Source organism: Amphiprion ocellaris, chromosome 7 (genome assembly GCF_022539595.1).
Source record: "Amphiprion ocellaris isolate individual 3 ecotype Okinawa chromosome 7, ASM2253959v1, whole genome shotgun sequence".
Classification (NCBI taxonomy): Eukaryota; Metazoa; Chordata; class Actinopteri; family Pomacentridae; genus Amphiprion; species Amphiprion ocellaris.
Genome location: NC_072772.1, coordinates 10,785,576 through 10,808,924, shown reverse-complemented (window position 1 = coordinate 10,808,924; position 23,349 = coordinate 10,785,576). Strand labels below are relative to the sequence as shown.

At 40.7% G+C, this 23,349-nt stretch overlaps 1 protein-coding gene across 1 annotated transcript; it reads left to right on the top strand.

Moving 5' to 3' along the window:
- The first annotated feature begins 50 nt into the window (after window positions 1-50).
- mmp28 (matrix metallopeptidase 28) lies at window positions 51-23,331 on the top strand. The gene is given in 9 exon segments (XM_023294508.3): window positions 51-284; window positions 286-375; window positions 2,920-2,996; window positions 3,759-3,940; window positions 12,815-13,036; window positions 14,928-15,173; window positions 19,348-19,497; window positions 20,591-20,758; window positions 21,434-23,331. Coding segments are annotated over 9 exon segments (1,578 nt in total). The 5' UTR covers window positions 51-236; the 3' UTR covers window positions 21,829-23,331.
- The last annotated feature ends 18 nt before the right edge of the window (window positions 23,332-23,349 follow it).

The following is a 23,349-nucleotide window of genomic DNA, read 5'->3' as shown; positions in this document are numbered from 1 at the left end:
CCAAGCTTTGTAACAACACAGACATCCAGTGCATTTGAGCTGCAGCTGGTTTGTCCCGCAGCTGTCTACAGGGAGGGGCGGTGCTTCACCTCCACCTCCTCCGCCTCCACTACTCTGCTGCTCGGTCAGCTCCGTCAGTCCTCTCTGGAGGATGGAGATGTTCGGCTTCCTGCTCTCACTTTACCACCGCGAACAGAGTCAGCCATGAGGACGGTATTAGGAAATGTTGACCCGACATGTGCGGTGTTGTGACGGCGTGTTTGTCCCGCTATGAGCCGCGGAGCTGCAGGTCGGGACATGAGGAGCGTCTGGATCCTGATCCTCATCACCGGGCTGCCCGCCGGAGGATCCCCGCTGCTGCTGCTGGAGCCGGAGGTACTGATGTTGAATTTACCCGAAGAGATGAAGTTTGAGGCAGAAACCGCGGCGGTTAAAGTGGCCAACGTTCAAAAGCTTAAGCTAATAGTCCAAACAGCTCCGAGACAGACCTCGTTTTATTGCATTTATACTTAATGACTGAACTCAGCGGTAAAACGATAAATACGATGAATTTCCATTAGACCTCGTATTCTGTTGCAACTAACCGAGCTCAAACGATCTAATATCTGTAACAACTAAAGCTGTAAACCATAGGCTTAAAACTTTTATTTCTCTGCTGTCTAACAATCTGAATCAGCTGCACTTGGGTTGATTAACTGATTCAAAGTTTTCTTTTGAGATGTGAAACAGTTAAATGAACTTGAGTGAACTCTTAGCTGCTCCTTCAATACATCGTTTTAACCCTCCTGTTGTCCTCATTTACGGGCACCAAAAATATTGTTTCCTTGTCTGAAAAAAATTCATCAAAAAAGAGAAAAGAAGAAAATGCCAATAATTCCCTAAAAGTTTTATTTTTAAAAAATGCCCCAAATTTGGCAAGAAAATTCTTGTATTTTCAAAAGAGTAAAAATTTTCCAAAAATAATCATAAAAATATCTAAAGTGATTACATATATATCAGCAAAACTTCTAATATTTTCTTAAGAACATTCACATAAAAATCAAGTTGATTGATTTTTTTTGTGCATGTTCTTAAGAAGCATTTTTAACATTTCTTTCCATCAAAAAATGTTCAAAGATTTCTCAAAAATGTTGAAAATGTGGACATCAGAAGTTTCACTGTGAAGATATATTTTTTTCCACATTTTCAAGCTTTAAAATGGGTCAATTTTAACCTGTATGACAACACAACGGTAAGTCAGCATGCCTCAAATTATAAGAACTCATGCTAAGATAGATAGAAATGAGCAAAACTAATTTCCTTACATTTTAAGCTGATTTGAGTAAATTATTTTATGGTATTTCAAAGTGTGAGATATGAACTATACATCTGTTTTCTTTAATATATGATGGTAATGCTTTAAATTCTCTAATATGTCAAATATGGCAAAAGTGCTGCCTGAAAAAAAACAGATAGAACATACAAAATATAAAAAATATCTGTGCATAAATAGAAACAATCACAACAAAGAAAATCAAATCTGAAATTTTAGGATATTTTAGAAGAATATCCCTGAACATTATCAACAAATCTCGCTGTAAAATTACAGTAAAATGCAATTTACTGACATTTGCTCCATGTCATTCATGGTATAATTTCAGCAGCTGGATTTATTTAACATTTTTGTTGTGAAAACGTCTAATCATAGAGGATGTCGCTGCTTTAACAAACAAATCAACGCAAAGTTACAGAACCAATGCTCATTTTTCTATTAATTGACACCAAATCTGTCTAGTTTTAGAAAAATAATCACAGTATTACCCTTAAATGTAACAGTTTGAATAATTTTGAAAAGAAAATATTAGAGAAATTTTATGGTTGTTTACAATTACATGATTTAATGGCATTTTACATTAGACATGTACATTCACAATTTTTGTAATTTGATATTTCATGTATTCAATAATTTGAAATATAAAAAAGAGTTTAAAAGAGGTTTTTTTTTTTGTTTTTTTTTGTTTTTTTTTAGCTGTCTAGCTGCATTTGACATACAAGGACACCAAACCCATTTCTAAAAGAGGAACAGCTATGTCCCTGGATGTTTTAGCGTTTTACAGTTTTATTGCCTCTCTGTGGTTCGGTTTAATCTGACAGCTGTCTTTTCTCACCATCCCAACCCTGCACACTTTCTTCACCGAGGCTGGAAGACCTTATATAGCATTAGGCTGCTACATGTGTTCTCTCAGTTTGTTCTTACATTTAAAAAAAAAAGCCTCCTGGCATTTTCAGTGTCTCTAATGGGACAAAGGAACATTCTTGTTGAACATTCCTATTTGTAGAAGCACGTCTCTCATCAGCTCAATTTTAATTTCCAGCCCAACTTTACCACATCTGTAATCAGCCGTGCTGCTGTTGTCTCGACACGCAAACGTGCTCCATAAAAGGCTGACTGATTGAGGGATGGTAATATTAAACTCCAAGATCACAATACAACAGCTGTTGTCATGTACGCTGTTGGTTCTTTTTTAAAGGATATGATAGTTGGGAAATTTCAGGACTTTTCTTGCCTTGTATACTGTATATACATGCTGAATGATAACTATGATTTTTAGGGACGCCTCGGGGCTTTCTTGGTCTTATGGGTGGTCTTCATGTATGCAAAGCAACCTACAGCAGATATAGTCGGAAAGGAACATTATCTTTACATTTTTATGGGCTTTTTTTTGCCTCATGGGAAGGTATGCATCTCTGGGGATTTACCAGAGAAATATTATGTTACTGTATGTAATCAACGGGACTTTATCTAAAATTTCGCTGTACAAAATTAAAATGTAATCTGATTTTTATTGAAATCCATTTGGATGCACAACAATCGAGCATTTGTCTGGTTTGTATGTCTACTTGGAGTGTTTGTAATGCACAGTCTGGTTACTTTTGCAGGATTTTCTGGAGAAGTATGGCTACCTCCATCAGGATCACCACATCCACAACGCAGTCGAGGTGCAGTCAGCCATCCGGTAGGTGACAGGAAGCTCTCTGGAAGCTGCTCCTCAGTGATGGTGTGGAAATGAAAGTTTTTTTAACTGTAGAGCAAAGGGGTAGATTTTTTTTTTTTTTTTTTTGCAGCAGCAGCAGCAGCAGAGTTTGGTTTATTAGGAGGGAGGGTGAGGGAGGGTGAGCTCGGTGTGGGACGAGCCTCGAGGCTGAATGTCAGTGCGGGGCAGTAAAACACACCCTCACCTCTGAACTGGGAAACCTCTCGTGAACCTTCTCTGAACCATCACCAGGAATTTCAAGAGCCTCGCCCTCTGGCTCAACCACTGACTGTACTGTAATGGACTAAAACACTTTACCTGCACTGAAAGCTGGAACTGAGGGTTAGAAAACTGTGAGCAACTTATATAATGTGGTAAAAAGTGTCATTGGAATTCTCTGGTGTGAGTTGATATCTGATGTAAATAAATACAGCACGTAGACACTGCATCCATTTACGCAATAGCTTGTAATTCAAGTAATTATGAAGCTCCAATGCCATCCTTTTATCCATTCACCTCCTTTTTGTTTTAAACTGTACCATAAACCATCCAAGCATGGCATCATGACACTGAAGTCCATTCAAGAACTCGCATTTTATATATCTACAACCATTTATAAGCCTTCTGAATGCTACACCTACTTGCAGTCCAAGTGTAAATTTGAGGTGCTTAGTTTCCCAAGTCAGCATTATCTTTAAATCCCCTTGATTCACATGTTAATGGCATGATTTCCCCTCTCTGCAGTGAGTTCCAGTGGCTGTCCCGTCTCCCCGTCACTGGTGAACTGGACAGCGCCACCCTGCGACAGATGGCCGAGCCTCGCTGTGGGGTGTCGGACGAGGGCAGCCAGCAGATCTGGGCTCAGAGAGTGAATGTCATCTTCACTGGAAAGAGGCATCACCGCAAGAGGCGCTCTGCTGGCCAAGGTATTGTGTGCACGTATCACAGACACCATGTTCATGTGTGTGTGTTTTAGAGTCAGAGCATGTGTGCTTGTGTGACTGGTGTGTGTGTCAGTCGTCGCCTTGTCTGTGGAGGTTTCGCGTGTCCTGCTGTGGTCCTAAAAGAGCCGACAGTTAACTGGGAGGGTTCAGCTCCGTAAACCAAAGCACTAAATCGAGCTGAGGGTTGTAATTAAAGCAGGTGGGGTGTCTGATGGTGCACGCGGCAGCTTTTAACTGCAGTTACACTGTCACAAGTCTATGTATCTTTCACGTAATGTTTGCTGGGTGGAAACAATGATTCTCTCTGCATTAAGATAGACAAAATACATCAAAAAGACCTGTCAATCTGCTGCATAATCTTTTAGTTTATGATATGATTTGACAGATGTCAGTGTTTTCCCAAACAAAATACAATATCTGCAGGTCTTTTTTTCTCTCTGAGCAGTACAAATTTCCTATTGAAATCTCCACTCCAATTCCACATTTTGACCAGTTATGTCAGTTTGATTGTGTGCTTTGATTCCTACTTTAACATGCGATCGAGGCTCCTTTTGATTGTTGCAATTTTCTGCCATATACACAGAAACCAAAGCATTAATTGGAGAGATTTGCTGCATAAACTGGTGAAAGACTGCAGGATTTGAAGAGCTTAACAGTGGCTAAGAGTGCAGCTGCCAAATTTTTTGCAGCTTCCATTTAGTAATTGAGCAGAAGCTTCGAGTGCTTTATTGAAAATCTCTGGGAATTACTAAAAGCTGTAATTTCACTCCTGATACAAACACGTGTGCGAGATACTGAAAGGGGCAAAATCACAAAAGACAGAAGCTGGAATTTTCAGTCCACATTGATGAACATGTGGCTCCCACTTTTAATCAGTGTTTTAAATGTATTCCTATTAGGTTACTGTCTCCTCTGGGATGATTTTTGTTGCTCTCCTGTTTGTTGGTTAACAGACCAACTCACCTCAAGAGACACTTCAACAGATTTTGGTGAAAATTCAGTTGACAGTGAGACAACAGGACAAATAAAATGTTTTGGTGTGGATCTGGATTTGCTCACACCATGCTCTGGTTTTACAGGCTGGAAAACATTCTGTAGCATGGATAAATGTCCCATGTTTTTGTGTCTTTTTTTGTCTTGAGTGAAGCAGTAGCAGCCTGGCGACATCACCAGCAGAGCGGTGAGGTTTCCCTCCCTCTCTCTCTTCATGTGCCTCCAGCCTCATGGTGTGTGAATCCTCTGCATTCCTTCCTGTCACTGACAAGGTTGGCTAATGTTCAGGGAATGCAGAGGCGGCTGATGTTTTCTGCTGCCTCTTCATGTCAGTACCTGACATGCTCTTTCTGGTAAACACATCCATAACTGACTGACTGGATTACGCTGTTTGCCAAACCGGCCAGCTATCTCAATGGCCAGATATGTTGGCGGCTGAATGAGTGGACGTCTCGCTGAGTGACTGACTGTTTGGATGGATTTCAGCCTGTTCTCGTGAGAAAACAGCTCTGTGTCATTGCTGTGGTTCCAGACGTGAGTCATATGACAGGCAGCAGTGCGGTTACACAAAAAGCAGCAGTACTGGCAGATGCTTTTACACCCTCAGGTCAAACCTCTCACTGATCTGGCTTCACATATCCACTGGTGTAGATACACAAGGTAATAGCTTTAGTGTGAGCAGGAGCATTGTACTTCTGTACAACCACCGCCTTGAACTCAAACATTGCGTTACTTGAGCGTATAATGAAGCAGCAGATATGTTTCTGCTTGTGGCTTGAAGAATGTGTGCTGGAAGAGGTTCATGTTTGGATGCGACGTTTGATCTGACAGATTCAGATTCTGGGCAAAGTGCCAGTAAAACATGCATTTAATAGGAAGACTAATTACTTAGCAATCAGCAGCGACATTCAGCGTGAAGGCCTCAGTTATGTGCAGTTTTGCTAATTCAGTGACTCGAGGGAAGACGGAGTTGGTCGTCAGTTAGTCGACTGAAACATCTCAACATCTGCTGGACGGATGATCAAGACATTTAGTGCAGACCTTCATGGTCCCAGAGAATCAAACCCAGTGATTTTGTTGATCTCCAGACCTTCCTGCTGCCACAATCAACATGTCAACATTTCCATTAATTTATTAGGATCTTATTCTATTAGGACAATCATTGCTCCTAATGATTGATGTCCACTAATAACTCTGGTGATCCTTAGACTTTTCCTCTGGCCTCATTGTGAAGCTGACATCCGTGTTTGTGAGTGAAATGTTTTGACAGCAGTTGAATTAATTCTGTGAAATTTGCTCCAAACATTCATGTCCCCCTCAGGTTGAAATTTATAATTTACATCCATACGTCAACTATACCTGCTTTATCCTGTTGAAAATCGTAGGAAGCTGGTGTCCATAGCAGCTGGCCATAGGCAGGGGGCGGGATAAATCCTGGACAGGTCGCCAGTTTGTTACCGCACTAACGCAAAGAGACCGACAGCCGTGTGTGCTCACACTCAGCCAATTTAGAATCACCAATTAATCCATCGTGCATGTCTTTGGACTGTAGGAGGAAAATCCACACAGTCAGAACATGCAAACTCCAGAAAGACCCCAACCAACCAGCAGGTTCAAAACCTGAATCGTTTTGCTATTTAAAGCATCAACCAGTGTTCCACTGTGCTGCAAAAATTGTATTTTCATGTACTACAAATTTGCTCTGGTACTGACCAGAGCCAGAATCACCGAAATCAATACTGCTACCAATATACAATAAGCAGAAATATAAATGCAGCGTGGAAATTGTCTTTATTCTGACTCAGAGAAAAAGTAAAGATACTAATTTCTGTTGTTCTGATTAGAAAATGGTTAAAATTAACTAGCGGTGGACAAAACTCTTTTTGTTGTTCAACTGGTGACAAATTATCAACCGCCTTAGTCAGGCGTGGTTTTAAAGTACAATGATCAGATAGTGTGACCAGCACATAGACACTGCATTGATCAGTGACTGTAAAAGAACTCTTTAAGGCCACATTTTGCAGCTTTAGTCAGGAGAAATATGAGAACAGACATTTGGAATGGCAGATGCTGTATATCAGTTATGGCTGTAAACAGACACTCCAATGTCTACAACTTCACTATTTATGGTCTAAGAAATAGTTTCACACCACATGGTATGTGATGGACATGTCATGTCTCCAAGTGCTTCAGGAATAGTGGGACAACATTCAACAAACAGCATCAACAACCTCATTAATATTATGCATCGCAGATGTGTGACTTGTTACTTACTGATTTGTGATTTCCGGTCTATGACTCCACTCTACATCTGCACATTATCATTTCCAGTAAACTTGTACGTGGTTGTTTTGTGGCATCTATTCTGTTTGGAGATGCCATGTGATGAAACAACAAATACTTTATGTTCAAAAGAATAGAAGGATAGAACTTAATGAAATAATACCTGCTGAGTTTATACTTTGGTTCTGTATATATCAGTATTAAAAGTAGGTATTGTGTTATTTGAGACGTGTACTATCCTTTATTAGGTGAATGCACCATTTATAGGATTCATCTGAACATGTTTGTTCCAAATCATCTACCAGACATTACACTGTTATTTTTATTTTATTTTTTTTACAATCCTCTGTTAATGATTTGATCACATGCATGTCAGAAAACAAGACAGTTTTAATGGCAGATGTCGAGGAGCAGCAACAGGGAACCAAAAAACCCTGAAAGCACGTTCAAGAACGTGATCTAAGCAGAGAAAGGAATCAGTCCTTCTTGAACTAGAAAGTCAAAACAAGACCTGGTGTCAGTAGTATTGATAATTCAGGTGTTTGTCCACCAGCTCTTTAGTTTCATTCCCTTCAATTCTCAACATTCAGCACCTGTGATCCATCCTCAGCTTCCAGTAAACGAAGCACTTAACTCTGAGCTGTGTGTCCTTGACAGCTGACGCTGCTGCTAAACGAAGCCCACGGCTGAGGAAACATGGAGATGAGTCAGTCGGACTGCACTACTTGTTCACTCTCAGCTGTGGTGTGATGTGATTGTGTTTAGGGTGAACACCTCTGAGCTTCCTGGAAACTGAAAACAGACCTTGACTTGTGGTGGAATCAGCTCCCACTGATATTTACAGAGCTGGCATTCCACCACCCTGGTTGAGATAAGTGATTTAAGTGGAATAGGTGTGTGTGTGTGTGCGTGTGTGTGTGTGTGTGTGTGTGTGTGTTTTTCAGAGGTGTGCACTCATGGATCTGTGCCTTGTACTGCAAACTCTTAACTACTTAGTGTCCATAATAACAACATACCATGTGCTGTAATTTCACTCTGTCTCAGCAGCATAGATTGGAGCAGAAGTTCCTCTATTCATTGTTGTAGTCAGAAACTTTTTTGAGGATCGATTCTTTGATTTTTAAGTGAAAGTTTCCCTTCCAGCATCTCCAGTGTGACATTTTGCTTCTTTTCTCTTATCACTGTAACTGAAAGATATTTGGGTTTAGACTTTCTACCAGACAAAACAAGCCATGTGATGGACCTCGGGCTCTTGAAAATCTTTTTTTTTTTTTTTTTAGCAATACTAGCTGGATGTGCAGTCAGAAACGTGTCAAACAGCCTCCTCCTCACACCAGCAACAAACAAAATCTCTCTGCACCTCCACAAACAATAACTTTAGCTATCAGATGATCTCAGTCACTTCCTAACGCCGCTGATAAACCGCCCCCCCTACACTGCTGTTATAGTGGGCATCATGTTAATTGCTTCCATAAGGGAAGTCTTGGAATGTCTCGCGTATCGGACTTCCTGGCCTCTCTGCCGTCCTCAGGGACCTCTTACTCTGCGGCGGTCTGGGATGGAGAGAAGGCGCCTCAGTCCTGCTGAGAATCCAGATCTGCACATGTGTGGTTATGGGCCGAATACATATAGTTCATCTGGGAATGAAAATTAAGGCTGGGATGGGAAAACGTCCCACAGACTCGAGCGTTCTCACAGTAAAAATTTGATGAAGAATCAAGTCATGTAGAAATCTGACTTCATGTGGCTTCATGTTTGAGGTTGAATTCTTAATTTTTTTGCATCTTTTTTGAATATAATAAATCTATGGAAGGACTGATTTTCCCCTAAATGGTTATGGTTGTTCCATGTTTACTGTGTCATATTTCTTGCAACAAAAACATGCTAGGGACCAAGTTTACGCAACACTCAAGTTGCTGCTGAAGCACAAATTCAGTTTGTGTGTTTACCCACACAGAAACACACTGATGTCATTGCCAAACCCATGTCTTAATGACTCTTGATATCCAGATATTTTCCCGTCTCCAGGGTGCTGTTGAGATCTCTCAGCGGTCCACAGTGTACAGTGGATACCTCCGGCATATCGCTCCCATCTCCTCCTCGCTGTGCGTTATTTAACCAAGTGCAAACGCCATCAAAATAATTTTAAACACAAAATCGTCTGCAGGTTTGAATTCTCAAGGCTGACCGGCTGTATGATTGAGCTGCAGTGTGTAATGGAGGCACGTTTGCAGACCTCCCACTCACATTTGGCCCTTTTAAAAATATTTTGACAACTGTAAATGTGCTTGATTTATGTTGCCACTTCTTACTTAAGCATCAGCTCTGAAAGTATGTTTAAACCCGTAAAGCCCTTGTCACTGGTCATCAAAAAGAGTTATTGCAGAAAAATAATTTATTGCAGGTTTAAGGTAATGGTCAATTTCTCGTAGAAACTTGCTCAGTTTATTTCATTGGCATTTTTAGTCCACTTTGTCTACTTTAATGGGAGTTTTGCCCGCAGCCATTTCCAGGTGATGACATTCTTCATAGTAGCCAACATTATTTTGTCCTGCACTGTAAAATCATGAGGACTTTGCATGGCTGTAATGTAGAAACAGAGCAATGCATCTGTGTTTTTTTAACCACATATCATTGGATAGATGAACCAGTAAATGTAACATTTTGCAGAGATGGTTTATTTCAGAAAACTCTGTGCACCTTCTTAAAATTCTCCTCTTGTTTATAAGGCGCTCTCCAGCTCTGTCTCCAGCTCTGTCTCCAACTCTGTCTCCAGCTCTGTCTCCAGCTCTGTCTCCAGCTCTGTCTCCAGCTCTGTCTCCAGCTCTGTCTCCAACTCTGTCTCCAACTCTGTCTCCAGCTCTGTCTCCAACTCTGTCTCCATCTCTGTCTCCAACTCTGTCTCCAACTCTGTCTCCAGCTCTGTCTCCAACTCTGTCTCCAGCTCTGTCTCCAGCTCTGTCTCCAACTCTGTCTCCAGCTCTGTCTCCAACTCTGTCTCCAACTCTGTCTCCAGCTCTGTCTCCAACTCTGTCTCCATCTCTGTCTCCAACTCTGTCTCCAGCTCTGTCTCCAACTCTGTCTCCAGCTCTGTCTCCAACTCTGTCTCCAGCTCTGTCTCCAGCTCTGTCTCCAACTCTGTCTCCAGCTCTGTCTCCAGCTCTGTCTCCAACTCTGTCTCCAGCTCTGTCTCCAACTCTGTCTCCAGCTCTGTCTCCAGCTCTGTCTCCAACTCTGTCTCCAGCTCTGTCCACTCTCGGAGTTAAACTGTCCCTCAGCCTCTCCAGCTGCCTCTCCCTAAAGGTTCATATAATCTAATGACTGTTTCCTGCCCAGTAGCCTCTGTGCTTGTTGTGGATGTGCTCTACATGGTCTACAGTCTGTGCCTGTTTGCTTTGTCTCCACATTCCTATATTGTGTAATTCTGTGTATAAACATGAACAGATTAGTCTCCTGTAAATTAAAGAACGGCTGCATGTTACTCCCCCTTCTCTCTATCCCCGAACAAATGTGAGATTCTGAAGTTTGCAGCACATGCAATTACGGCTAAGCTAAGAAACCACAGACACGTGTTGAAGTAAATTGTTTAGTCAAGGATGTGCTCAAAGTGCTTGTTAGTTTACCCAGCTGTAAGCTGACGTGGTTAACATCCTGTCATTTTGGCTCGGCCTGTTGGATTCACAGAGGTTCTACTTCAAAGCATAACTGACTGAAACTGGGGACATCGCATCCAAATTTATGATCCAGGACATGCAAGATGTAAATACATCGCTACATCAGTAAGTGATAATAATAACTGTTTGAAGAACTCTTTTCTAAATGCTATTACCCGTGATATACAACGATGATAACACCATAAAACTAAGGTGACAAAGCCAGTGTAAATACCTGGCATGTATTCAAACATGAGACAGAAAGAAAACAAAAGACTGGAGATTCATTTGAAATTCAGAACCATTTTTAAGATGCAAGTTAAACAAATTAGTTTTGACCAGAGATAATTACTTTGCTGATATTAATATTATAATACTATATTAATAATTTGAATTTCCCTTGGGATTAATAAAGTGTCTGTCCATCTGTCTCTCTGTGTGTCTGTCCGTCCGTCCGTCTGTCTGTCTGTCTGTCTGTCTGTCTGTCTGTCTGTCTATCTATCTATCTAAATGCAAAGAAAAGCAAAGCCCCTGAAAATACCTCACGTTTGGCATTTTTGCCTGAAAAAAGACTATGAGTTGACTTATTAAGTACTTATTTTCTGATGTTGGATCAGTCAGCTGATCATAGCAGCTCTGAGACAAATTTCAGTGTCTCACTAGAATGTGTAAATGTTTCTTTCCAACCTTATAGCTGAGGATGGAAAAAGGCCTTATCTGGGGGTATTCAGTTTATCTGGTAAGTAACTGTATAGGTTTTGAAACAGAATACAATCATGTTTAATATTCCTGCAGCTCTTCCATAACTCAGTAAGTAAACTAAAACAAAACAAAGCAAGCTAAAGACTAAATGCTGAAAATACTTGGGGGTTGGAAGATACCCCTGTTGATTTGGATTATTCAGACTGTTAAAGCCGTTTTTGTACAGAAAAAAAAGTGTAAACCAGAGGAACAACAACTCTCACAGTGTGTATGAGCATGGAAGTATTACTTTAGGTTAAACGAGAGAAATCCGAACATATCTTTTGAGATGTGCATTTCATTTGAGCTCAAAATTAGTGATAGCTCCTCTAATTGGCTGAATTGAACTGAATTGTGGAGGGAAGGTTAAGCAGTTGTGCTTGAAATTCATTCTGAGTTTTCCCATGAATGTGTTTGTGCCTCTGCAGATGCATTTTCATTCTTACCAATAGCAATATAATCATACATTTGTGTTTTGTTTGTTATTCTGCATTTTAAAAGGTTTGTGTTGGTGTCGCCTCCCTATTGTAATCTGAGCAGATGGTATGCTCCAGTATGGAAGCAGCAAATGTGGCATCTTGCTGTGAGTTTTAGTTGTTGTTTCTCCAACTTTTAGACTTTTTTTTCATGTGGACCTCTGAGGATTTTGCTTTTCTTGTGTTTAATTAACACTTCTGCTTTTGGAAGCAATCCTGTGACACCAAACACCTTTATGTGACGTGGCAGCCTGTAAGTGACAGCATAATATTTTCTTTAAGTGTAAATCTAGGTATTTTTTGGTGAGGGATTCTGATCCAAATGAGAATAGAAGTGTAGCAGTGGTGGCTTCGCATGCCTTTCACCATTCTTTTCATGAATGCCATTCCTACTCATCATTTTAGTTATGTCTTTGGCAAAGAAGAGAAGTGTCTCATGCCATTCAAATATGTCCTCTAGCTCACTGGATTTCTTAAGTTTGTTTGCTTTTACTTGTATTGTTGTAGATCATCTTCACTGTAACTGATGAATGGCTGAAAGTATCCTCTTTATGCTCTCAAGAATATTTCCGTCTTCTTCTTTTGGTTATCTTGCGATTTGAGCTTATCTCCAGTTCCTGATAAGACTGTAAGTTGGTGAAGAATCAGACTGTGAGCTTCGTACCTGCATGCCTCATATCTCTGTTTGTGTCTCTGTGGTTGTTCTCCAGCTGAGAAGTGGTACAAGCGTCATCTGACCTACCAGATCGTGAACTGGCCTCACCACCTGTCTCTGAGCTCCGTGCGGCTGGCGGTGCGCGCTGCCTTCCAGCTGTGGAGCAACGTGTCGGGTCTGGTCTTCCAGGAGGCCCCCGGAGGCCCCGCAGACATCAGGCTGGCCTTCTATGAGGGAGATCACAACGACGGGGCCAGCAACGCTTTTGATGGACCAGGTCAGAGTTGCACATTTATTCAAATCATCACTGATCTCTGCCTGTGTTTTCATTTGTTAGGCCTTGATCTACAGGTTCTTCTGCTGATGACATTAAGCTAATAACCCAACACCTGATCACAGATTAGTATCCCAAGTAGTTCCTCCTACAAACACTGAACTGGAGTAGTTTGTTCTAGATTTAATGAATGTATTTGCAGTGATTGTTTTGGGATGTTCTGATCTTGTGTATATAATTTGTTCACTGGTCTCTCTTGCAGAATTTGTCTTGATCCCAAATTCCTGAGCAATAAACGAACCGTTCCTGGTGTTTATGCGTACACACTAACCTGATTACTGTAAACAATCCCATTAATGTAACTTTTTGATTACACACTAATCTGAATCCTACAATTACAAAATTTTACATTTAATATAAACATGTAAACTGATCGAGTTAATGTCCTGTGGGACGTATGGAAACATCCCATTAACCCAGAGATGTTTTTGGAAATTATTCCACACTGGTGAATTTACGGGGCCCCTTAATGCATTTCTTTCACTCCTGCACAATGAAAGCTTCCTCCGTTACTGTTGCAGTGAATATATAACACAATTTAAAATTTGATAGGGATGCATGAGGAAATCGTGTAAGTATGTGGTGGCAGAGTCAAGAATTTGTCCTTCTGTAAGTTCAATTCAGCATCTTCAGATAAACTCACAGTCAAGTGAATGAGCCGAGTGGCGCCAGACAAACGTCAGTCTTTTATACAGCAGACAGACTGAAGGTTAGTCGGACGTCCTCAGCTGGTCTGCAGAACAGTTTGTTCAGAGACGCCACACAGACTCTCTGTCTCCGTCTTAACCTTGCAAATTCTTTCAGAGGTGAAACAATTCATCTCTGGCACATGAAGCAGTGACAGGGCACTTGGAAAATATTGTACATGATGATTCAAAATTTTTTGCAATTTTCATGAAGTAAATAATAACAGAAATTCTACTTCTGGGAATTTTCCCACAACTTTTCTGGAATTTTCCTGGATTTTCCTGGAATCTTCCTAGAACTTTGTGGGAATGTTCTGGGAATTTTATTGGAATTTTGCAGGAATTTGGGGGAAATTTTGTGGGATTATTATTTATTTATTTTTTTTTTTTTTTTTTACAATTTCCCAGGAATTTTATGACAGTCTTTTGAGAATTTTATTGCAATGTTTGGGAAAATTTCCCAGAATTTTATTTAAATTTTTTGAAAATTTTATGGGAATTTTGTGGAAATATTCCAGGAATTCTATGAGATTTTCTCCAGAAATATATGGAAATTTTTCTGAAATGTAGTAGAAATTTTCCAGGAATTTTATTTTATGGAATTTTGGAATTTTATGGGAATTTAATGGCATTTTTTGGGAAATTGTATAGGAATTTAATGCCAATTTTAATTTTCTGCGAATTTTTGGTAATTTTATGGGTATTTATTGGCAATTTTTTTAGGAGTGTTATGGCAATTTTCTGTGATTTTTTATGGAAAATTTCCAAGAATTTTATGGGAATTTTCCAGGAATTTCTCCAAACTTTTTTTCAGATTTTTGTTGGAAATTTTATGGGAATTTTCTAGGTATTTTCCGGAATTTTATGGGAATTTTCGTGGAATCATATGAGAATGTTACATGAATTTTCCAGGACTTTTTCATGAAAGTTTCAAGGAAAAATTGAACATTTCCAGGAAGGTTTGCACGCCTGCCAGAGAGAGTTCACAGTTCTGTTGGAAAATGTTGTATAAAAACATACTATGGCATGTTTTACATGTAAGTTGAAGTAATTTTCCAATAAATAGTAAAACCTGCTCAGATTTAAAGAGAATTTATACCTGAACTGTGATAGATAGTGATTAATTGTGCCTCCTCTTTGCTGTTCAGGGGGAACTCTGGCTCACGCCTTCCTGCCTCGCCGAGGTGAAGCCCACTTCGACATGGCAGAGAGGTGGACGCTGAACGGACACAAGGGACACAACCTGTTCATGGTTACCGCCCACGAGATCGGACACACTCTGGGACTGGAACACTCCCCCGTTCGTCACGCTTTAATGTCGCCGTACTACAGGAAACTGGGCCGCAGCCTGGTTCTGAGCTGGGACGACATCATCGCAGTGCAGCAGCTGTACGGTGAGAAGATTCAGACAAGCTGATATCGTCTGGATTGTGTTTTCTCTATAAATTCTCCTCCAGATGTAAACATTTCCAAGGCAAACCTTAACAGTGCCTCGGAGGAAATGCTGTCTATGTTAAATGTGTCTTGTGTGGCTCCAAGCAGAGCAGAGGTGTTAAAGGTAACACCTTTCACTGGACACACAGAGACAGTTTTACCACTTTTTCCTGAGGCTGAAAGTCTGAAGGGCTGCAAAAAAAAGCAATTTAGTGGACAGATGACAAACGTCTCAGTGTCTGACCTCAGGAAGACTTAAAGACGGTGAGATAAGGTTGCAGTTCAGAGTCAGTTGTTATTAAACCAACTGCACGAATTGTTGCGTCGTTATGAAACCAGACTGTCTTTGAGGAAACACAGAGACATTTTTGTTCTGTTGCCCATTAGTTTGGGAGTTGTGGCATTGAGCTGTGAAATGGATCGAAGGCCACCAGCTGGAAGTGCGGAGTGAGAATGAGTTGAACAACAAAGCCTGTTCAAAGTCTCCACAGTTCATTAAAACCTGTGTTTGGGCAACAGTTTCTAAAATGGGAGTCTGATTAGATCCAGAGAGCTGACATCAGCAACACATTCAGAGCTCTAGTGTGTTAAAGCTCACAGCTATGAATGTGATTAAAATCCACAAAAGCATTATTTGTAAAAGAGATTACTGAATTGTTAGATTTAAAGAACAGAATGAGGAACAACAGAACACTTTTTTGCAGCCATGAAAAAACGTCTAATCTTGATCACAAAGAGTCTAAACAACATCCTTTTTCTTTGTTGGGTTTATCTTTAAGCAGTCTGTTCTGCCGGTTTCAGTGCTGTGACCTCTGAGCTGCTGGTTTTACCAGACTGAGGGCAGCAGAGATGGTGCGTGCGCCCAAATAACACACTGTTTGTATATTATTATTATTATCATCCAGCGTCTCACAGTGTTTACCTGTGAGTTTTGGCAGCTCTGTTGTGATAGATTACTGGTGTGGCTGCAGAATGTGGGAGCATTACGTAGGACTTATGACGACTATAATAGTTTCTGTTTACTGTGAGCGTGTTGTCCCTCCTGGCATGTGTGAGGCAGGTTTCCACATGTGCCTCTCTGCACTGTTCACTTATCGCTTGTTTTTTTTTCATGCTGCTTAGAAACTGATACTGTAATGTTTGTATAGCAACTATTTTTGCACCAAAAGTAGCTTCTTAAGCCCCCAACTGTCTGCTATAATTGTAACACGAGATTTTTTCAAAAAATCTGCAAGATGCTCAAAGCGCTTTCTCTGCTGTGACCCAGAGCCTCAGGTGTGCAGCAGCTGCACAGGGCCAGTGAAACCACAACACTCTGCAGGAATGTTTTCATGGCTGCAGGACAGTCACACAATCATTTGGGTAATTCAACTCTGAACTTGAGATTCAGCTCGTAGGCGGCCAGATGCCACCCTCTCTGCTTAATGTCTGCAGAGCCCCATCGGTGCTGTCTGTGGAAATATTCCGCCTTCCTAAAATTGCATTTGCTCAGTTGCACTCAATACCTGCAGCGCTTTACGCCACTTTGACTCATAGCTGGACCATATTTTGAATTAACTTCCACTAATGAGCAGCTTTTAGAGCAGATAGTGTTTATTTGGTCACTGAGCTGTATGTGTTTTTGCTTTTACATTCTTATCGGACTTTATAGAAAGAATCCAAAACAGATCTCTGAGAGCTTTTTATTTTTTTGCTGCTTCACAGAAAGTTGCCCAGGATTCTTTAGCAGGTCCTCAGGTGGAGTTTAGCAAAGCGCAGCTTGCTTTTCTCCTGTACACTTATCAACCTGATTTCTACCCCGTGGCAGTAATATCTGCACAATGCAGCTGCTCCCATGTAAATGTCAAGCAGCTCCAGAGACGGACACGGACAAGAACAGCAACTGACAGGACTGCTGGCGCTGCGAAAATACTGCATCTGCTAAAAGATAAAAAGCTCCAGGCAGAGGGTGTGTGAACCATTCCTGATGTTGGCATTGGGATTTGAAAGGAAGCACATGTGAGGCAGACTGAATATGTCAGTCTCTCCAGAGCTCCTCTCTCAGTTCAGTGGAATACAGTGTATGTACAGAGTGCATATTATGATGGAAGAATCATGTGGATCCTTTAGAAGTAACTGTACCACAATGTAAAAGCGGTTTACAAGTACAAGTACCGCATTTAGTTTAACTTTTAAAAATGTTGCTAATAAATCTTTATCTGAGTAAAGTTATGTCTGACTATAGATGTCACATATGGTGGAGTTTATGTATAAAAAATCATGCAAAATGAAAGTTAGTACCTTAAAGAAACCTTCAAAGTTTGTGAGCCGTTTAGAATTCTACATGTTTCTACATAAATACGACCTAAAGTACATCAGATTTTTATAAAAATCTTGAAAGTAGATAAGGAGAGCCTGGTTCAACATGTGAGACAAAACATTTTGCTAGTCATTTTTTAATTTTGAGGATCTAATATAACAAAAGGATCTAATATAACATATCTGTGAGTGGCAAAACTACTTAAACCTCTAGGATTGACGGTTAAGTTGAAAGCAAAATTTAAGTTGGGGGTTTTAGGTCGCATTTATGCAGAAGTACAGACAATTCTAATCTATGTCAGTAGCACACCTGGACAAAATGTTGAAGTACTTTACTGAGTTTTTCCATTTTACAGTTTGCTATACATTTACTCTAATATTTTTCAGAGGAAAAAAAATTCTATAGCTGCAGCCACATTATAGATTCAGATTTTTATGTGCAAAATTTGTGATCATCTGAGGAAAATACGTATTTATAGGTTAAGCTACCTTGATCAGCTGAAACATTTCAGTGCAGCTCACAAGTTAAGATCGATTTGAAACCAATCAACAAAGACTGCGTGGATCATTGTGTTTCATATTGGGTTTCAGTGCAACTGAAACTCAGTTGGTGTTCATATTTGTTTGCTTCTCTCCTGCTCTCTGAACTCACATATACTGCATTTTAACACAATAACTGCAATGTTGTCTGACAAACTCACCAAACGTGTCACAAAAACAGTAACTTACTGCAGATTGGTTAATGTTTCCATGTACCAAGAGATAGTCTTGGTGTCGTCTGTGACAGCTGTCGGAGGTCAACAATCACAGATGCAGAGAGAGTCTTCTTCCTGAAAGGGTCGTGGACAGACGGGGTTCAGCTGGTTTTAAAGTTATAGACACTGAAACACCCCATTTAAAACAAGACTAAAACCAGAAGTTATACAGTGATGGTGAAATGAATCATCTTTGCAGTATTTTGAGATTAAACATTGGGGGACATGTGACACTTTCATTATTTTGCTGAGAAGGGGTAAAATGTGGGACCTTAACTACATGAAGTTAACTGTTGAACACAGGGCCTTAAACTTTAAAGGATCCTCCTCCACCACTGTTGCACACTGCAGAGCACAAAGACGACGTTTAGTGTTTGAGTGAAGTCAGATATCAAACTCTTATCTTGCAGCCCTGCTCCCTCCCTCACACTGAATCCATGTGCTTTCCTCTGTTGTGTGTTTATCTAGTTTTCCTGCAGTCTTCCGCCTTTTCTTGGGTGTCCTGATTTTATCCACCACCAATGCAAATGTTTGTTCAGCTACTAGCAAACAAAATGGCTGTAATTGTGTCTGAAGCGCTATCATTTGCTCTTTATTCTTTTTGTCCCACGTGCCAGGAGTTCACACTATGAGGCTGTAGAAGACAAAGACTAAAGTGAGGTTCTAGTTTTAGTGTTAAAACTCAGTTTACAAAATTAAAAATTGGTTTAGGTCTCTAGCGTTGGCTTTATCTAAAGTCAGTTGTTTATTTCCTGTGCAGTAAATGTCATCCATCGGTATACATCAACACAGCCACATCCTGCAAAGGACAATTTAAATGTTAACATTTTCTAAACTGTTTGTCTTTCCACTTGTTCCCATAATGTGTAATTTAGAAAACACTGAAATTGCTTTTGGCCTGCATGAGACGTTAGACTGGTCAGTAACCCACTGTTTATCCTCAGAGCTTTATTTGGTCACTGTGGGAAATTCAAGCGCAGCAGCCCACTCAAAGTGATTATGACATGAAGTGGACTCATCTGTCATGGCCTTCTCTGATGCTCTCTGTTTCATTGGTTTGTCTCTTTCGTTTTGCCTCCAGGTAAACCATTAGGCGATCGTCCTGTGAGGTTGCCAGGTCAGGTTCTGGACGCTGCGCTGCAGGAGTGGGAGTTCACAGAGCTTCAGAGCAGACATGAGACACCAGGACAGCCGCTCTACTGCCAGGGTGTCTTTGATGCCATCACTATGGGTGAGGTCCAGATGAAACATATCCACAAAAGATCACACAGACAAATCTGTCATGGCTGTGGTTATCACTGTGGCGTCAGGAAAACTGAAGAACGATGCTAAATCCTGCAAAAACAGTAGACACTCCTGTTACCATATTTATGTATAGAACTGTAGGACAAAGCCAGTATTAGACATTTGTTACGAAACAAAGTGTGAAAGAAAGCACAAGTTTTATCAAGCTATGGCAACTCTTTACACTGATGAAGATGCAGTTTAAAGCTCAGTAAGAATGAACTTTTAAGCTAGGTTCCTTCTTATTTAGGGATGTTTTTCTCAAAGTTTAGGAATAAAGAAGGACCAATCAGCGTACACAGTAGGTAATTTGTAACTATTGGATGTTATATTATGTATGTTTTGTACTAAGCAACAGTCATCGTTATGATTCCTTTAGTGCACTGATCTACATCTTTGCTTTGACTTACTTTGGATATTTTGCTAAATTGATGTTGTCTCTCTCTGTTGAAAAAGAAAAACTGTCAACACAAAAATAGTTTTTCAAAATATCTACATATGCACAGACCAAAACCATGTGCAAAACCAAATCCAAAAGTAGTTCAAAACCAAGTCCAAAGTCACATCCAAGACTGTCAGTCTGTCAGACTGACAGTCCAAAACCAGTTAAAAACTAGACCAAAACCAAGAGAAAACCAAGCCCAAATACCACTCATAAACTAGTAAGAAACATGACTCAAAACAAGTGGGCATTTTCTTATTAAATTTTCCCAACCTACAGGACTAGTCCATCGTTGTCACTCACTTGTTTCTGTCAACACACAATGGGACTTTTGAAATGTAAAGTAGAGTAATAATGAGTGCTCTCCTTTGGAATAATGTTGAAGTGGCACTGTGGCCTCTTAATATGCACAGCAGTGGAAAACTTTCTGTTTCATCTCAGATACACAAACAGAAATGTTTCCACGTTTCTGCCTGTGCAGAATGATGCCTGTTCCACTCTTGTTCTCTTAAAGCTACAAAGATGTATTAGTACAAAACATACACATAACATTGTGTGCTGTAATCTAAATAGTTGTTCCTTCTGTGTTTGCGTCCAGACCAGAATGAGACAGTGCTGGTGTTTCGGGGCAGTGTGTACTGGACAGTGTCAGCTGAGGGCAGTGTGAGCGGTCCGCTGCCTCTCCGTCAGCGCTGGCCTGACCTTCCTCCGGCCATCGAGGCTGCTGCCTTCTCCCCTCTGGACTCCAAGTGGTATTTTTTCAAAGGTACCGCTCCACCGAGCCCATTAATGGGACTCTCACTTCCTTTTAAAGACATTCCCTAAGCTATTGGTGAACTTCACATATTGGTTAAAACCCCAAAATAGATTTTCCTGTTCCTTTTTGCATAGGAAGGCTATTTAAAGGCTACACTGCACGGAAGCCTCAGCTGTAGTTTTTAATTAGCCTCACTTTTGTGCTGAAGGCTGGTACACTGAAGCTTCAGCCAAGTTTCCAGCTAAAGGGCCAAAAATCATGCAGTTTGACTAAGATTCTCTTATCTGCTGAATGCAAAGCAGTTTTATGTAAAGTACAGATGCTGGAAGGCGTTGCACTCCATAAATCATCATTAGTAGAAGGCTGCATTTCCTCAACACACTAAACCTCAAGAGTCTCACTGATTTCTGTCTGTGGTAGGTTTTTAAAATTAATTTTAAAGGAGTAAAATTTATTGCATTTTTATATTTTTATAGAAAATATCTCCATCTCTTAAAAGGTTTGCGATCTTAAGCTATGAGAGTTATGATGTTATGTGAAATGATAAATAATAGATGTATTTGTGATTGAATATGATGACATGGTGCATTATTTCTATGTGTAATGAAGGCTTTATCGTTTTAGAATCTGTGACAACTTCAAGTTTTAGCACCAGGTCATTGTTCCTTGTGTGATGCTGTGCAGGGAAGCGTATATGGCGCTACAAAGGCAGTGTGCTGGACCTCGGCTTCCCCAGGAGGAGCAGCGACTTGGGGCTGCCTCATCACCCGGACTGTGCCTTCTATTACGCCCCGCTGGGTCACATGGTGATCTTCAAAGGTTCCCGCTACTCTGTACTCGACCTTAAAACCCTGCACCAAGAACCCTACTACCCCCGCAGGCTGACAGACTGGACTGGTGTGCCGCAGGGAACCAACGGGGCGCTGACCCGTCCAGATGGACGCCTTTACCTGTTCAGAGAACAGCGCTTCTGGAGGTTTGACCCGGTGAAGGTGCGAGTCACCAGACAGGGGGAGTGGGCAAAAGATCTGAGCTGGACTGGTTGCAGCAACACTCCTCAGAGCAACAACGTCATTTGACCAGCAGAGGGAGCTGTGGGACTTAAAGTGCAATTTGTTGAGACTTTAAAACCAACAGTGACTTTATATGTTGCAGGAACTCAGCAGAAATAAGGCTACTTGGTTTGTAAGTTTTTAATCAGTATTTATACTGCTGAGCAATTAGTATTACTGTATATGGATGTGTATTACAGCCTCAGTTTTTGGTCAGATCATTATCTAAACTGTAATACTGTTTTTAGATGTCGACAGTGTTACACAGCAGCTTTAATGACTTTTGTTTTCTTTGAACACTGACAAAAAAAAAACAAAAGATACATTCATAGTGTGTTAGTGACTAACACACTATAAATTATACTACTGACTTTGGCCTGTGATTGTGTGTTACTTCCTGATGTCCAGCTATAGTAGATGGTATATCACTTCATCCCTGAATTAACATATTTAAACTGTACATACATACAGATATGCAGTTGCTTGGTCAGTAGTTGTGTAGATAAAGTGTGTGAGAGCAGTGCAGATCGGTGAGTAACATACACTCTATTGCCAAAAGTATTCGCTCACCCATCCAAACAATCAGAATCAGGTGTTCCCATCACTTCCATGGCCACAGGTGTATAAAATCAAGCACCTAGGCATGCAGACTGCTTTTACAAACATTTGTGAAAGAATGGCTCGCTCTCAGGAGCTCAGTGAATTCCAGCGTGGAACTGTGATAGGATGCCACCTGTGCAACAAATCCAGTCGTGACATTTCCTCACTCCTAAATATTCCACAGCCAACTGTCAGCTGTATTATAAGAAAGTGGAAGTGTGTGGGAACGACAGCAATGCAGCCACCAAGTGGTAGGCCACGTAAACTGATGGAGCAGGGTCAGCGGATGCTGAGGTGCATAGTGCCAAGAGGTCACCAACTTTCTGCAGAGTCAATCGCTACAGACCTTCAAACTTCATGTGGCCTTCAGATTAGCTCAAGAACAGTGCTTCAGCAGAGAGCTTCATGGAATGGGTTTCCATGGCCGAGCAGCTGCATCCAAGCCATACATCACCAAGTGCAATGCAAAGCGTGGGATGCAGTGGTGTAAAGCACGCCGACATGGACCGACATCATACTGAACCCTATGGATTAGGAAAGGGATGTCACTTACGTTCATATGCGAGTCAAGGCAGGTGAGTGAATACTTTTGGCAATATAGTGTATCTGGATGGCACAGTGTCAAAAGGGTGATGCATGTTAAAAAACTGTTGCGCTGAGAAAAAAAAATACAGATGCAAATGTGAATGCTTCCGTGTGCAGTGAAAGGTGAAATTCTGTCTGGTCTGAATTTGAAAACTTAACAGCAGTTTAATGACTGTGTGAATATGCACATGGGAAACGTTTAGCAATCAACTCTGACCTTAACTTCTGACCAGTATGTGCTCGTTTGATGTGATGTTTTTCTTTCCCACTACTGCAGGCGGGGCGTTAGTTATTCTGCGTCTATGTAGGTTAACAAATAAATTCTGTTGGTGTTATTACATTGAACCCAATAATTTTTAGTCA